Here is an 18,975-nt window from a genome sequence, read left to right as displayed (position 1 = left end):
CAGGCTAGACTAGACACTACGTCACCCCGCAATGTGGTCAATCGGATCCTCGTAACGTCAACTCGCATGACGGTCGTTGACTTGGCATAGAGACGCGACCCAGTTCCCACATCCACTAGTCCATTGAACGATTCGGATCCGCGGACCCGTTCACTCAATTGCTCCTTCCTGCTTGTCACAGTGTTGCTAGCTCAAGGACAAACTATTTTAAATTGGAGCTATTTCGGGGAGTTATTGTGGCTTTCATGGGTTTAAGAAAGGCAATATTAAATAAAGAACTTAATTTGATTTTTCCTATATCAGTTATAAATATATACCGCTACCGCTTCGATTATACAGTTATAATTAAGTACATGTTCAAATACAAATGATGTGAAGAAACTCTGTAAAGAAAACTTCGGAAAAAAAGTAAGAAAGGTATATAATACAACATCACAAAACTAAAAACAATACCTATCCATAGTAGATTAGGAATTTATTCAACAACGTTTCAAATTCACTTATATAATATTGACTAAACCATAATTAGCTTTGCCGATAAGCATATCGATTTCCGTCGAATCGAACTTTACTTCCTATTTAACTGCACAAACTACTGATAATATAAAGTTGAACCAGCGTACGCGGAGCAAAAATCATATCAAAAGTTCTTTGCTCTCCCGTTACCATCCGCGATTGCACCGAACGTAAATAAATATCGTCTCGTACGCAACGCATTCGCTGACCCGAATCGCGAGTTCAAGAGACTGTTCTAATTCTAAATTTAAACATGACGATGGCAACTTGTGTGCATATTTCTGTCGGCCCGGGAAACAGATTAACATTGTCTACAAATTTGACACCCAAGATGCGGTTTGATCTGAATAAAAACATCGTGGACTAGTTTTTAATTTTATTGTTACCCCCTCGATGACTGATGAGCTAACGAGGAATTTTAATAATCATGTAGGACTGTTCTAATTGTTTTGTATTCTGTATTTTTCACGTATCTTGCTTGGTTTTCGTATTAATTATCTATCTATCTATAGCAGCCTTTAAAGCGCCCGTCTTCGGACATAGGCCTCCTCTCCATTTCTCCGCGCTTGTCGGTCCATTGCCATCCGCATCCAGTTATCGCCAGCAGTATTGATCTATTGATTATATGTATTCCTTTTCGTATTGACATGAAAAAGAAATTCTCTTTTCACATTTAGATTTTTCAATAAACAATCACGAAGAAACTTACTCTGTATGGAAATGATGGAATTGTAGAAGGAAATGATGAATTCTAACTATAGAGTTCTGCACCACAAACGAAGTTTTTGTACAGAAGGAACGCGCTCACACTTCTTAACATTCCCGGTCAGTCATCATCACATGCTTACTAGTAAAACTGCTACAATAAACATTGCCTTGTATTGACTCGCATTATCGTTGTGGGACTTGTGAGTTGTGAGTGCCGCGTGAGAAAGGCTCGCTCTGCGTAAATATGGAATATTAGTTGCCCGTAGTGATGTGCCATCCAGGAGAACTCTAATAGGAATAAAAGTAGGTTATTACCTGTACTTTACTAACCTAATTTTACAATTTTGGATTTGATGGCTGTGGGTCCAAATGGAACATATTTTCTATTTTCTTTCAACTCATTGAAAATGTATGCATTGCTATAATTATATATATATCCTATTACGTATTGTCCACAAAACAGTTTATTTATTCATTAAGAAATTACTAAATCTTAACAATATTAGATTTTAAATAGGTCCCATGCACATTCAATATAAATTTTACGTAGTGTGTCATGAATTCATGATGTATAATGAACAAAAAAGGAACTAAGTAAATTTCGTGCAGATTTTTCTTTTCATGAAAACCTATCTCATGCCCGTTACATTTTATATTTTCCTCAGTGGCACATCACTAAATATTAGTCGCCGCATACCGACGGCTCCAGTGGCGGTTCGCCGGTAAATATCGTTATGACGGATACTGTTTCCTGTGGCTACTAACTCTACGCTCAAAACTCTGCCTCTGCAGCGGCATTCAACTTTGATCTTAGCGACTTGAATGTTGGAACATGGCTTGGAGTATGATGACTTTTTGGTTACAATATTCACTGTTTGATTTGCCACCTAGTGTACCTACTTGATCAATTCGCTTCTTTAGGTATACAGGTATGTCTTACCCATCACGGAAAATATTGGGTATTTAGGATATTTAGGAGGCGTAGAAGTAGACGTAGCTGCCCTTTTGACACTACAGTATGGGATGCACGCAGAGGCAGCACCCGCTAAGGTTCTAGGACTATTTGAGAGTTGACGGAATCTAAAATGAACTAGGCTATTGGATGAAAGCGATGGACAAAATACATACAGGTAATATTTTAAAGGTAAATTTTAGCGTCCCTCAAACAATCAAGTCAATCTACTAGTAATGTCACCAGATACATCGGATAACAATGTAGCATAGGTTATTCTCAGAGATAAGGATAATATCGTAAAATAGCTCCACATCTCTTCTCAGAGATCCTAAGATATAATAACGATTATTGCCCTTCTATTATATTTGAATCGCTGATAAAGGTAATATTATCTGATCTTGGTAAGATCTAAAGAGCAAATTTTATGGTTGTACGTTTCCTGTGTCCTGTGGTTATTCCACTGGTAAAACGATCTCAAGAACCGGCATAAGGATGATTTTAAATGATGCATATTATGATCGGTCTCAGAGACCAAAACCTTGATTTTTTAATGATTAGTTTGTTCTTGATTTTCCACCAGTCGAGAAAGTCAGGATTCGGCAAGTTAGGAATCATACGCTCTAAGACCTGAAGATATCCCACACAATGTTGAGATACGGGCACGTAGGCCGCAACCACGCCTATTCCATATCTAAACGATATTTACTACACATTAATCTTTTTACATATTTAGTAAGGCAGAGCGAATGAATAATCATATTTTCCATAGTGGATATTTGTGGTTTCAATCAAAACTAGATCAAGTGTTATCTCGTGTGTGGATATATTTAAAGTAATGCTGTCTTTATTTTATTACGAAAAAAGCACAATAAAACATCTAATTTATTATTTGGGTAAGGTATTATTGACACCTTTTTTGGCCTGTAGAAATGGGACATCTGTGAAGTTAAGGGAAAGGCCTCTTCCCTGCAATAGGAAACAATTGGAAAGCTAAAAAAGCAGATAGTGAAGTGCGAATTAAAAAAAAAACATTGGAAAATAACTATTGCTCGAGGAATTAAAGACATATAGAATGTAATCCATTTAATTTATAGCCACGAAATACGTTACACAGACACTCGTACAGCTTTAAAAGGCCTGGCGAATCTGCGGAGGCGGGCAGGATACATGGCCAGATGGGGTCAGGGCTTGTCCAGAACATAAGGTCGCCGCTAATAGGCCTGGGTGGTAGATAACGACTTACAGACGCGTAATAGTAACACGATACCGTAAGACTTATATTGACCGGGATATAGACCGATATTTCTCTCTAAAATCTTCTCTATAAAGGTAATCACGGTCTATATCCCGGTCAATGTAAGTCTAATGAAAATAACCGTGAATCATTCAAAACTCTTACGATACCGTAAGTTCTAGATACTAACTATTTAAAGGGCTTACTACTTATTAGAAGTTTGATGGAAATACTTATTGAATGTTTGGGTCTTCCTCCAGTTTCACTACGTAAAATAACATAAATGGCATTATTATAATACTAAAGTTTACCTTGATATGCTCGATTTGACATATTGAGAGTACCTAGGTACATACAGTTATTGATATCAATAACAATAATATGCGAATTCTAAGTAATAGCTGGGACTTTCCAAAGCCCGAAGTAAATATTACCTCTATATTGTCGCTGTTTGACCTTTTTGGGGGTAGATAACTAAAGTTGTTAAAGTTTTACTTATTACATACTGGAATTTTATTTATGTTTAAACACCTTATGTGAATGGCAAAGATAATTGATGAAATCATAGACCTTATTTTACTCAACCGTGTAGAGTCGAGTGGCGTTTACGCAGGTTCCATAAAAAGTGGCTACAATTAGATGAATAGGGTGCCGTTGCCGGTTGCATCACAGGCAACTTCAGTCAGTCTGGTGTAAATGATAAATGGTTGATTAAACAAACACAATCTGCTGCTTGCACGATCGCTCTACCGAAACAAGTAGGTTGCCTTGGTTTGACACTTGTAACGCCCTGCTACCCCCTTAATTAATCCCTTTCTTAATCTAACACTACCTAACTTAAGTCCAAATTGTTAGCCCTAATTAAAACAATACACTATTAAAAATTGGCCATGAAAGTGATGTGATCGTCTAGTAAGTGGTAGGACCCCGTAGTTGTGCGTAATAATCCAGATTCTTTTTACCTTTAGGAACTTGCTATTAGGGTTAAATTTAAGTTGATATAAACTAAGGCAGTAATATACTCACTTGAGGTATAATAAGCAGAGTGAACGACACTGATTTAAACTTTCACGGTTATTACACATCATTATTTTTAAAATCGGGACTTAATCGCGTATAACTACATATTAAACTGACCTCCAACGTTTCAAGGACGGCGTTGTCCCCGTGGTCTCGGAGAACGCCGTCCTTGAAACGTTGGAGGTCAGTTTAATATGTAGTTATACGTGATTAAGTCCCGATTTTAAAAATAATGAGAGTGAACGACATTTGTGAAAGAATTTAGTGAGTTGAGATAAGAGTGTGTGAGATAGGTAAAATTGTGTAAGGTATATAAATACAGGAAATATATTAAAAATATATACAAGACATTATTTAAAATGGGGTTAATTGCTCCCGACCCACGAGTTCTTTATACGTTGGAATAATAGGTGTATGATATAATATAGCCTATTATAAAGACCTCGCTCGAGCATATGGACAAATCAGGTTGCCGGTTCAATTTATGTTTTATCAAACATTGAACAATTGGGTTCCTTAGAACAAAAGTAAACTGACGAAGAGTGTTTTGCACTACTCAAAAATGTACTACCATAGTAGTAGATATCAAATAATTAGACAAGGACCCTTTAATCCCAGTATAATTTTTATATGTTTTGGGATGTTTCTGCAACATAATCCTCTTCCGTCAGGATGAGAGCTGCTCTAAACCTATTCCTGGTCTATCTAGGAAACAGAATATCTATTTTGATATCCATTAATGGGCCTATTCATTGACCTTCTTTTGATACTAAGACAAATTCTTTATTGAACTAGCCTTTTGAATGACAAATCCCTAGATTCACACGCCACTTCATATATATAGTTTGGTTCGGCCTTAGCCATCGAAAGTTGTCCAAGATCCCAAAGTATAAATTCTATATGCGTGCAATATCCCACGTTCCAAGTATGGTGGTCTATCGCTTGACATCGTGTTACACTAGTCAATGCTAGAATTGTTTGATTTCCCAGACAACATTATCGTTAAACATATTATGAAAATGGAATGATGATTCCAAAGTCTGCCAATCTCGAAGTTAGTATTAACTCTAATTCCACTTTGGCTAACGAATCTTATTCTATTACATACTATAATTCTCCTAGATAGAGACAAGATCCTATCATTCATGCATGTCCTATGCTCACAGTTAATTAACATTCCTTTTACTACCCCTAATTTCCTTTTAGTTTCAGTGAAGATTAAGTTTTCATAAAAATTAAAACAGGATGTTATCTTTGCTTACCCTTAATAAACAATGTTCTTCTTTTGATTGATAAGTTTTAAACGAAGGGATCCTCTCATATTACCCATACGATTCTGGCTAAATGTTTGAATATAAAATTAAATATGTATACAATATATAATAAAAATTATTATCTTATAGATAGTAATTCTATCTACTAACTTTTCTATTTAACACAACATAAATTTTACACTAAATATTTATAATCAATCACAAATATTTAAATAAGAGTTATTAATAAAGTACCATAATCAATTTAACACACAATTAAATAATTAAATTTTATCACTTACTTGCACTCCTTCACTATACTTTACCAATATAAACTCAAACTCCTTCTCACTCTAATTATTTCTATTTAAATGCTTCAATCAGGATCACATTAACAGACTTCCTCTCACCAAGCCCGTGCAACTAATACTCATCCCTCCTCCCATTTTGCTCTGCCTTTTATATCCTATTCGCGCATGCGTTTCGTATCTTTCGTCCAAAGTTCCGCTTTCTCCTATTCCTCTCAATATATCAATAGTTAGGGACGCCATCTTTAATATTTTCGTCAAGGCTGACCGCTTTCCTCGATAACAACACTTACGGCAATAGTTTAAAGAATGTTTGATTTTGTAAGTTACGCTAACTTTAATATTTTTATCACGATTTACTGCTTTCCTCGATAATAACGCTTTTGGCAACAGTTTTAGGAATGTTGATCTTTGTAAATTATGTACGTTTGAATTCCGGGAATAATTATTATTTTTTCATACTATTAGACGTTTACTTCTAATATAAGTTATTAAAATTGTTTACTATAATTATACCTAAGTAAGGGTGTTTTAATAAATATCTCCTATGATTTGAACCGAGGACTGTGTGGTTCGTTACACACTACTACTTGTAAGTTGACAACAATAGGGATAGGGATGACAACTACCTCTACATAAAAAAATGGCATCCTGTTTAGTCCGTCAGTTAGGTCGTCCAAAACTACTGAACATATATTTTTTGCTTTTTCTAATTAATGAAAAAATACAAAGATATAGAGCATCAAAGTTCCGGAGTGGGGGCTTGTGACGTCACGTACTTCTAAGTAAAAGTTGTAGGTACCTAGGCTTGACGTCACGCGAAACATCAACGCACTGTACTGTCGTCATTTTTCGTTTACGAGAAAAAAAGAAAAATTACGTGTCTAAAATTCTTTGATAATCTAACTGACGGACTTAGTCGTCTCGCCTATTTTGATGGGGCAGCCTTTTGGACGTGTTAAGTAGACGTCATAGTTCCACAGAAGTTTGACGTTTAAAGTAACCCTTGATGTTTTTAACATCTTCAGCAGGACCAACAAAATACTGGCTTGTTTAAAAAAAGAAGACAAGGGATACGGACTCATATCAGGGGGTTATATCTAAGGCGGTATTAAAAACGCAAGTAATGTGCCCTGGGCTATAATCCGGTTCCATTACCAAGGTAGCTCGGGGCTAGCCGCCCACACGGGGGTCGATATCTGACTAATGCCCACCACAAGCTATTATTTACTCGCAGACAGAACAGGTTTGCTATAATCTGCGATGGTTTTCTGCCTGCGCTGCTTTGTTGCACCTAGTTTTGATTTATATCCTTGTTCGAGTTAGCGATTCGTTTTGTGAACTCTTGTCACGGGTATTATATTACCGGGCGCGCTGGACACAATATTACTTACTACCGCCTTGGACAATAAGTCGCAATGGAATAGTATATTTGACAGTCTAAATACTTACTTACATAATATCCCTAGGAAAGGGTCTTGTTAAAACATTTGTATCTCGATGAAAGGCGCTTAGGATTGATTTTATATGAGTATAATTAGACTTTCAATATTTGACCCCATATACATAAAATTCCCGATTTAAATATAAACTTGTATACTTAATTTTTATAATTTATTTTTTATAATTATGATTCATCTCACACGCTACTATTTCTGCAACAAAGTACATTAAATACGATGTTAATGCGAGATACACCTCGCCTCCGTGTATCTCAAAACATCTCAGACGGTTTTAGAGCCGTCGACAAAAGAAAAACATCAAACAGAAGACAAGTTAGCAAACGGTCGCGTGTGAAAGCTAGACGCTGCCACTGACCACGCGTCTTTTGTTTATTTTATTTTGCACCTACACGGCACTTACAGATCGGACACTTGATTTTTACTTTGTTTGGAGTGGGAAAGCGCTAAAAGTGAAAATCTAGAAATGTGTATGTTTATGTTTAGATGACATTTATTACAGGTTTGAAGCCAATTACATATCATAAATTAAAATGGTGGAAATGACTTTCAATTCCGATGGAGGAAAAGTAGACCTATAGGTACCAGTGGCGGCCGGTGAAGCTTTCTGCTAGGCAACACTGAGCAAAAATAAACCGACCTTAACATTAGGTATTTTGCTAGTAATCAATTTTAGGCAAGCCGGTGGGAATCGGTTTATATGGACCAGCCGCTGCTAATAGGTACTAATTCTATTTTTTTTAATTATATGTATATGTTTTTCCTTTTAGTACCTATTATTTCTATAAAGTAATATGATGGATTTGGAGGTTCTGATCAAGTTAATCTATTACATGAATGAGCTCACAGATTGAATCTTGTATAGGCTAAAGCTATCACCTAAAACTAAATTTAAACCAAGACTACCTCCATAAATAAAGACTACATTATGTCGTAGCTATTGATTGTTTATTCAATTGACTTAGTATTTATGAATTCTGCAACTAGATAGCATCTATACCTAGGATGGAAGGTTTAGATGCGTACGCGCCGAAAGTAATGGTGACAGAAGTCATTGAATTGCAAGATGGCGATTGTGAACACGTGGTTGTGATAAATCGCCGTCGGAAGTAATTGCCTGGATCGGGAATCAATGTCCGGCAACTTCATTCGCGATCCTATCTCTACTATAAACTCTTTCTTAATACCAATTCCCCTGTGAACAAATTATAGGGAGGTCACTACCTCTTCTCTTGCCTTCTTAATCCGAAATTGATAGGTACTTAAGCATGGTTTGAGATCATAAGTACAAATATCTACCGGTTTGCGAGACCCAGTCTCATTTCATCTCGATAAAAAAAGTCTTGAAAAATCATCATTAAAAGAAATTGTATCCACTCACATCTGAGTATGCTGAATACCGTACAAAGTGGAGATGATAGAGTAGGGTGGGAAAACACTAGGTTGAAGAAACAAGACAAATCATATTAGGATGGATGATTTCAGAACACTTATTGGTCCTTTGTAGCTACCTTTCCAATCCACATATACTCGTATGTATCCAACATATGTAAAATAAAATATAAAAATTCGTCTTCTAACGCCGTGTCTTGCGTGGGCGACGGTCGCACGACCGTCGCGCGACCGTCGCCGTCGCGTCTCATCGCATCGTTTACTTCCATATCGTTAAGGTTTGATTTCGTATGCGGTGCATCGCCGTCGCGCGACCATCGCGCGACCGTCACCCACGGAAGCCACGGCGTAAGTTCACACACAACATATTCATAAATGTAACCACAGCAGCGATTGTTAGTAGTGGCTTGCGGCAACACGGCCATATGGTCACTTTTGTAAGAACTGTAAAAAGTAAGTAAACCAAAATTCGTCTTTAAGTTACTTACTTTTTACAGTTCTTACAAAAGTGACCATATAGCCGTGTTGCCACGAGCCACTACTAACAATCGCTGTAGTTACATTTATGAATATGTGAAAGTACAAAAAGATCGACGGCACTTTTAAGGCTGTCTGATCGTGAACGCAGCGTGTTGCCACATGAGTAAGGTAAAGGTGACAGAGTAATTTTATAAAAACTATTTTATGACAATAAACTACATAATCCAAATAATAGGAAAAACTAAACTTATACTTGTGTTTATTTCTGTGTAGTGTGCTAGTGTCTGTTTGTAAGTAGTAATTGAATTATCTGCCATGTCTGTGTATTTTTTACCTTATTTTTACTATTTATGAGTACAAACCAAAATCGAAATTAAAGTTCTTCAATCCAATTCATATTAATGTCGGAAACAACGTTATGTAAACTAAATCATCTCATCGCGACTTAAAGATAATAACTAACCTTCATAGTACCTATAGATATTGATAATCGGTATTGGATTAAATGCCTTTGAATTTGTGTGAGTGCTGATGTACGAAAGTTACTAAAAAATAAGAAATAAAAAACATAGGTGCTGCAAATTATGTTTTGGGTATTTATTTTCATTATTATTGATGTTATTTTTGAACTTTATTGTATCAAATATCCGAAATATAGAAAACAATTTTAAAACATTTTAAGTATTTACAGAGAAACAAGTACATTGAGTTTGTTGAGGTACAGTATTAAACAGTTTTAGAAGTTCATTACCTGGATTAATTTTGAATCAAACTGTCAAAGTTTTTTTAAAAAGTGGTTTCTAAATTTTGAAACATATTGTATAAACTCTTTAGGTGGCATTTTATACTTTCCATAGAACCCAGTTTTTTTTACTAAAAGCATTGTACTCGTTTCTTGTAAATACATTTGTTTCACCAACGTCTGGAACGGTTTCTAAAACTTTGATGATGTCAGGACAGGACACTTGTGTTCATTAATACATTTGAAGAATAGATAATTTTTGTAAGTTGATCCAACCTTCCAATCCAACCTTCGGCTTTAAACTTACAGTCTTGTAATTAGTTTGAAAGTTTTCGTTTTCTTGGCGTTTGTTCGGTAAGTGAATGAGGCGTTTCTGTTTGCTCTTTCGACGATAGCAAATTTGATTCCGTTTGGGTTCCAACAGTTGCATATTGTTTACTTTTGACTTCTGAGGATGTAGGTGGTTGCTGGGAGCAAGATGAACCTTCTTGTGGTTGATTATGTAAGGAAATCGATGGAAGAGCATTATCCTTAAGTTGTCTTATTATTTTGAATGAAGAATCATTGAAATGTTCACTACAAACGTAATAGCTTGCCTTGTTTAAATTTTCCTTTTTTAATAAATCTTCTCTATCGATTAATTTCAACCACGTCCGGCACCTGGAATAAGAAAACACCTGAATCGTGAATACTAATAAATTATATTATATTTATTTTTATTTCCCATATAGGTATGCAAGATACACTTATGTCCGTCAGGTTTTTCCATACAACTAAAACAACTGTTATTACTTACTAATAACTAATAACTACTACACTTATTACTAGTACACTAATGCCTATTTATTCTAAAGTTACAATTTTGCAATTCACCCAAACAAGTTTGTCCTTCAAATAGTCTGACACATTATAGTAAGATCTTTCAGTTAATCGTGCTTTTACAACTGTTTTGAAAGTTTTGTCTGGTAAGTCTGTAATGTGACTAGGTATCTTATTGTAATAATGTATCGATTGGCCTATAAACGACTTCCTCACTTTGGCCAACCGTATGCGGCGCACTGCAAGTTTATTTTTGTTTCGTGTATTATAAATGTATGTCGCTAATTTTTTTATAATTTGAATAATTTTTTCTGGCGTACATGATAACTTCATAAATAAAAAGCGAGGGCAGTGTTATGATGTTGACTTCCCTAAAACGGTCTCTTAGCGAGGTAAGCGGGCTTAGGTTATATATTGCCCTCACTGCTCGCTTCTGAAGAACAAATATACTGTCAAAATCTGCAGACCTTCCCCAAACCAGGACTTCATATGACATGAGACTGTGGAAATAACTGTAATAAACTAATTTAGCTGTTTCTTCATCCGTAATTTGTCTTATCTTTCTGACAGCATAGGCAGCAGAACACAATCTATTACTTAGACTAGTTAAGTGTGCACTCCACTGTAGTTTTGAGTCTATAGTTACGCCTAGAAAAACTGTACTGTCTGAAAATTCTAAGATATCCTGTCCAAGAATAAGACTGGGCTCACGGTGCCCCTGCTGGCAGCAAGTAGTGAATCGGATACATTTCGTTTTTTTGGAGTTTAGAAGCAGGTTGTTTGTGGTAAACCAAGTCAAAGCCTTTTGCAAGACCGGGTTAATAATAGCCTCGGCGCTATCGCCATTTCTTGGCACTTTAAATAAGAGAGACGTGTCATCAGCAAAGAGTACTGTATTAGCCAAACCATCAAGAACATACGGCAGGTCGTTTATGTAGGTCAGAAATAAAAATGGGCCCAATATGGAACCCTGAGGGACTCCCATTTCAACAGACATTTCGGCAGATTTTTCCCCCTCAATTTCAACACGCTGAGTCCTATTAGATAAATATGATTGAAGAACGCCCAAAGATCGACCCCTAACGCCATAGTGGTTAAGTTTTTCCAGCAGTGTTTGATGGTCCACACAATCGAATGCCTTGGATAAGTCGCAAAAGATACCAATGGCATCATGCGACTCATTCAGGGCATCGAATACGTGACTAATGAGACACGCTGTAGCATCAGTTGTCGATCTACCCTTGGTGAAGCCAAATTTAATTAATGGCTATCATTTCATATCAAAAACTTAAGACTGGCTGCTGTGTGTCTCTTTTACAACGTATAGCACTGTTCCTCATGCTGCAAACAGCATACTACACAGAAATAAAGCGCTTAAGTATCTGAAATAGTAGATAATAATAAGTTGACCATTACTTAAATATAGGGATTGCAATCCAGCAGTGTTTTCAATCCAGCTGGATTTTTGCTGGATCGGCGCCAATCCAGCTGGATCCAGCGCGGATCCAGCAGGTAGAAAAAATTCCAAAAAAAAAATACATTTCGATCTACTATAGGGCTGTTATTACTAAAATTATTTGAAATAGTGAAAGGAAGGATGAAAACGCGCAATTTTGCAATAAAAAAAAACTTAGATAAAAAGATAAAGATAAAATTTATTTCATAGAAAAATATCTAAAATTAAAACAATCACAATTCTCTTAAATAATGCTTAAAAACTATAAATATAGGTACAAACATGGTTTAGAAAGACATAAATAACAAAAAAGTCTTGTATGCAAAAATTTTAAGCAGTTCAACATAATATTATTTCACGCCAATACCTAAACTAAGTAACTTAATACTTGTATCTTAGGCATTTCGTGTTAGTAGGTCAGTATAATGTAGTTAGGTGCTTATTGAGCAAAACAATAAAGGTTATAAATTGTAAGTAGGTTTACATTAACTTAAATAAGTGATAATAAAACGTTTCTCCTTAGACATAGTATAAATAACACGGTAGGGTTTTAGCAGGTGCCGTCATAATCTATGGTATTTAAATACCTTATAAGGGCACTTTTCTTTCCTGGGCACGAATCATCTCCAGTTTGGTGGTCAGCTGGTTTTTTGAATCGCATACATGTAGCGCATTTTGGTAGTTCCAGTATCTTGGGGCATTCTTTGTTGATACATACATACATACATACAATCACGCCTGTTTCCCATATAGGGGTAGGCAGAGCACATGAAACTGCTAAAGTTACAGTGCCACTCTTGGCAAATAAGGGGTTGAAAGAAAACGAAACTGTGACATTCTTTGTTGATGTGTCCCGATAATCCGCAGTGGCTGCATGTGGATTCAGCTTCTCTGCAGTATTTAGCAGAATGACAATATTGCTGACATTTGTAGCATCTCGTTAACATAGTATAATTTCGTGCTGGGCAGGAAGTCCAATTGATAAAAACGCACTTAAAACGGTTCTCTTATTTATTTCCGAAAATTGTATGACCGAATATCACTTCCCAACGCACGTTTCGCGGAATTTTATTCCGCTGAATGTTCATTTCCCAAATTATCATATTGTTTTTTTTTTTTAATTTGCCAACCTTGCATTTACCTGCCAACTTAAAGTTTGGCCGTTTTTAGGGTTTTTCAAAAGGCCTTTTTTTTAAAACCAAACTTTCATGTTATCTAATGTTTTACTTGACGTAATATACCTACAACTAAATAGTTGTTTATTGTATATACCAAATGTTTTATTGTACACCGACAATATCTATGGCGTATTTCGAAAGATATGCAATACTGTACTGAGTCTCCTATGAACTTCTAAATTTATTGACAGAGATGCACTTACGTATTTTACTTACGTATATATATATATTTAAATAGTTACCTACTTACTTTTTTGCAAGAATATTGTTTAATTTTTTCCGGTTTAATTGCTCACGGTCAACCTAACACGCTCCTCCTCGTTTCGCTCGTCGTCGCCCCTAACTGGACTCTGTCATATATGATTATACTGCCAACATAGTCCGTGAACAGAAAACTGCTACTTTGCTCCCTCCTAACAGGGAAGAAAAGTTAAAATTTATTTGTAAAAAGTTGGCATTACTTTTTGTAACCATTTTTATCCTTATAGTAATCTACATAAATAAAAAAATGTCATTAAAAGTGTAACAACGATGAAGCGAAGGTACTAAAATAAGTAGGTACCTACATAAATACTGCTATCAACCAGACATGGCCTGCTTTTTTGGCACAACATTTGGGCATTCACTAGTTCACATTGAAAATTACTAATTTAGGTACTTAAATACTAGTACTTAGTTTAACTATATTTATGAAAAATTAAACCTCTAAGTAAGTATATTATACGTAGACAAACATCAATAAATATTCTGATCTAAACATAAGTTGAAACTTAAAAGAAATTTTGCGGTAACAGTAAAAATAATTAAATACTATAAATACATTTTGAGATCTTCAGTAATTATAATACAGTTTCAAACTACTTACGTTTTTGAAACAACACACAATTGTAGGGAAATAGAATTATTTAGTGCTAAGCGGCCACTGGCTACGCGCGGGAACGCGGAACCGTTTTAAACATGACCTGACATGACGTAGAATAAGTTTATTGAAGTTAATTACACATTTTCTTGCTATTTTTTCTATTTGCGGATCCGCAGCGCTGGATCCAGCGCTGGCTGCTGGATCCAGCAGACCGAAAAATGCGCTGGATCCAGCTGGATTGCTGGATGCTGGATCCAGCAATTGCAATCCCTACTTAAATACATTTAATTATATTCGGCTCTTGGTCTATATGTACGCACAGAACATTGGTCTGTGTATGTACGACATACGAAACAAACAAACAGTCTTTAAAGTTTAAATTAAATAAGACACGTGTGAAATATAAATATACCAATTAAATGCATTCCCATGTCAGCCCAAATGATACCTACCTAATTGCGAACGTGTTGTGTTGTAGGTAGGTAGTCAAGGGCACGACAACCTTTACACAGGGACACGTTATTTCATTGCGTGAAGGGTGATGTTAGAATGATACTGTAAATATTTATCTGCTCTCGGTTATACGTAGGTACTTATTTTTCTAACTATTATCGGTATTTTATTCTAGCGAAATTAAAGACGTGTACGAGGCAGGTAGGTACATATATATATATACTTGTATGTAAAAATTTAAAACGAAATAGATCGTAATTCGTTTGTTATATATAGCACAGAATAGTTTTAGGTACTTATTCGTGAAATATAATGTTATTAAAACAACACTAACCTATAGTACGTACGTACGAGGGTTAAACCGAGGTTAATCCACCATTTAATATGGAATTTGACAGTTAATAGTTGCCATCTAACCTTGAGTTAAGCGGGTGGTGCAAGTGACCCTAATAATAATAACAATTTTAAAACAGTTCTTACCTCTCATCGTCATTAGGGAGCTTAAATAAAGTTAAATTTGGTTCGCAATCCGTGTTGAGACAATTAAACACTGCACAATATTTCTTTGCTCTTTTTTGTTTAAACATTGTTATCAGATTAATATCAATTCTGTGACAGCAGTAACGTAGGTATGCGACGAACAACTCTCGCGCGTGCGTCACCGCTCGCCCGCGAGGCCCCACTGATTTGCCTCTCGCGAGGGGTACTACAATTCGATACGCGCGAGTGGGACGGCCTGCCTCTACCATTCCTGTCCCACTCGCGCGTGTAGGTATCGAACTGCATTACACCTCGCGAGGGGCAAATCAGTTTATCAGTAGGCCCCATGGACTTTCAATAGGGACTGAGCTCACACTTTTTTAGCCATACTAAATTGAACTTTATTACTGGTGCAGAAAGGCGTTCTTATCAGACTAGTAAAAGTGTGTCCACATGAGAGGGTCAAAGTTGGGGCTGGTGTCCCTCTCGCACGTGTGACCAGTGTTAAAGAGATTACTATAGTAGTAGTATTTTTACCTGTATGATAACTAAGTTTATAAAGTTCTTAAATTATTTTTGTCTTATATCGAGGCAAGGATATTAATATAGTATGAATTTTTTGAAACGAACGTTTCTAAACAAAGGTATTGTTCCTTTTGTGTTGAGCGGGAGCTTCTGTATTTGCACGCGCTAAGACAACAAGAAGCAACTGTATCCTGATAATTGTAAGGTTCAAATCTGTACAGCAGCAAATTTGAGATAGATTATTTTGGAAATGTGAAGCGATAGACCACACCGCTATAGGTGCGAAAATACAGCGTTTCTAATACTTTGATACTTGGTGGTGGTGCTGTAAGTAATGAAACACGTATATTATCACTGTTATTATTTATTAATGATTTTGTTAACAATCAACAATTGTATATAGCAATATATAAATAGTAATTACATAAATATTAGGTACAAGTCTTGATAAATAAAATAACATAAATAACTAAACAAACCGTAAACCGTATTTATAACAAAACATAACAATGGCGGTCAGATTGAAAAACCTTATCAGTGTTTATTGTCACTTTGCGATGACACCTTAAGGTGCCAGGTGCTTATCAACCTTTTAATCTGGCAGTTTCGCTGTTTAAACGTGTTATTTTTATTATACAGACTGACATATTACCGATGATTATTATAACTATATGTAGGTACTATACTTACACCATCAAGTATCAAAGTATTAGAAGCGCTGTATTTTCGCACCTATAGCGGTGTGGTCTATCGCTTCACATTTCCAAAATAATCTATCTCAAATTTGCTGCTGTACAGATTTGAACCTTACAATTATCAGGATACAGTTGCTTCTTGTTGTCTTAGCGCGTGCAAATACAGAAGCTCCCGCTCAACACAAAAGGAACAATACCTTTGTTTAGAAACGTTCGTTTCAAAAAATTCATACTATACCTTGTAACGAATTGGTAAGTCATTATTATGAAGCCATAAAACCAAAGATTTGCGCAATTAAAAAAAACCTTTAATTCGGTATTAGTAGATTTGGTAGTAACTTTGAATATTGACTGGTATCCCCAAATACTGACAGTGATGACGTCATTAAAATAATTTTGACAGTGGCAATAAGTGCGAGAGGGACACCAGCCCCAACTTTCAACTTCATGTGGACACACTTTTTGGCCTAACAACTCAATCTAGCTTAATAATATATAAATCTATGGTAGGCCCTCACGGGCGGGCGGTGACGGTGACGGACGCTTGAGAGTCGTTCGTCGCATAACCACGCACTGATTCGACCGCTGTCACCGAATTGATATTTTATCGTGATCGTAGGTACTATCCGAAACCTCATTTGTTTACAAAAATAACTAAAGGGCGGAATTATACAAGGCCTTTGAGTAGGTAATATCAGGCCTGTTTCAATGAAGGTACTTACTTATTTATTTATTTAAACTTTATTGCACAAATTATCAATAAAAAGTACAAATGGCGGACTAAGGCATTCTCTACCAGTCAACCATTGGGAAAATCATAGTGTTAGTTTGGTGCACAAGATTATAAAGCCAGTATGAGAGTGTAATGATTAAAATACAAGTGGATACCTCTACTATTATAAAATAAACATACACAAATACAATAAATAAACCTACATGCATATTCGAACCTATATACATACTTATTTAAGTACGCCTTAGTTAAACGCGAATTTATTAGAATTAAACCTACATACCATTAAGACATATCTTAGGTTTTTTCGAGCTAAAGTAGAGCAATATAAAAAAGGTAGTAAATAAATATTAAGATTATATTATTTTTTAAAAGGTGACAACCCTATATCGTCAGAAAAGGTACGAGTTACGCGATAGAAAGAGAGCGCACTTCTACTTTAATATAATTGTAGGTATTTAGCGTTGCGCGGTCGGAATTTGAACTCAATAGTATCGTGGCATGAGTCGTTATTTCTTTAAACAGGTTTTTGGAGAGGGATTTCTGTACTTATACTAATATGTATTATGTGCCTCTACAGACAAAACATGCTCTTAAGACGCTACAGGAGGGGTCAATTTTCCTTACAACCGCTCTGGACTATTTCCTTCCAGGTTTATGAAGCTAGTAGAGCAATGTTTTTTTCAACACAGATTAGGGATTATTATTGTTATCAGTGTCGGACCGTTTAGATTTTTTTGATATTTTGATTTTTAAAGATGGGCTCTAGCCACGAAAAAAATCCGAAAACGGCTTTTTTATTTGTGTACATGTGTCAAAAAATGTGTGATATGCAAAATTAGTAACAATTAGTCAAAAAAACTAAACGGTGCGACACAGATTAGGTATTTCATTGTTATTCGGATTCTCAAATTTCGTTTTGATTAAGTTTTTGGAGGAAACAATTGAGAGCCGCACCTCATTTTTTTCGCAATATCTTTTAACTGAGTTTTTCTCAATGGACAATAATTTTTCTTCGATAAATCTGGTTAATAACATTACACGAGTATATTTAACTTTAACTATTTCCCAAAATTGCAATGGGAGCTCCTTTCTATTTTAGAATTTCCGCTCCTGTAGCATCTTAAATATCGTATTTAAAATATACGTCGTGTTCAATGTTATTCTGTCGAGTTTATGTAGGTACCTATATTCCTTTCCTGTAGCGACAGCGCCGGGACACGGGCCGGTCACGACCGGCGGCTGTAATCTCCGGCCGCTAATGAGAGATCGCGCGACACGATTGCGACTCGCGACTGAACCGGACAAACAAAGCTTATATTACGAGAATATACTATTCAAATGTGCATGACATTCCGTAATAAATCTTGTTTTAAAGGGGTTATTTGATACACACTTGTGGCCGGGTGTAAAGTCGGAACCGAGCAAGAGTCATTCATTTTTAACCCCCGACGAAAAAACGAAGGGGTGTTATAAGTTTGACGTGTCTGTCTGTCTGTCCGTCCGTCTGTTTGTCTGTCTGTCTGTCTGTCTGTTTGTCTGTCTGTCTGTGTGTGTGTGTCTGTCTGTGGCATCGTAGCTCCCGAACGGATGAACCGATTTAGATTTAGATTTTTTTGTCTGAAAGCCATGTTAGTCGGGAGTGTTCTTAGCCATATGTTTCATTAAAATCGGTCCACTATGTCGGGGTCGGGGGTTTTTTCAAA

General features: G+C 36.0%; 2 protein-coding genes across 3 annotated transcripts in view; one reads left to right on the top strand and one right to left on the bottom strand.

Annotated features, from left to right (window-relative positions):
* The window catches only part of LOC125230299 (dual oxidase), a 219,468-nt gene that overhangs the window by 83,962 nt on the left and 116,531 nt on the right, over nucleotides 1-18,975 (top strand). The gene's annotated exons all lie outside the window — the stretch shown is intronic.
* Nucleotides 9,906-15,513, bottom strand: LOC125230302 (52 kDa repressor of the inhibitor of the protein kinase-like). The gene is made up of 2 exons (XM_048135431.1): nucleotides 15,317-15,513; nucleotides 9,906-10,728 (listed from the first exon to the last, which is right to left on the bottom strand). The coding sequence occupies exons 1-2, from the start codon at nucleotides 15,421-15,423 to the stop codon at nucleotides 10,386-10,388; spliced, it is 450 nt and encodes a 149-aa protein (XP_047991388.1). The 5' UTR covers nucleotides 15,424-15,513; the 3' UTR covers nucleotides 9,906-10,385.

The sequence above is a fragment of the Leguminivora glycinivorella genome, chromosome 10, assembly GCF_023078275.1.
Source record: "Leguminivora glycinivorella isolate SPB_JAAS2020 chromosome 10, LegGlyc_1.1, whole genome shotgun sequence".
NCBI classification, from domain to species: Eukaryota; Metazoa; Arthropoda; class Insecta; order Lepidoptera; family Tortricidae; genus Leguminivora; species Leguminivora glycinivorella.
This window is presented reverse-complemented; position numbering and strand designations above follow the sequence as displayed.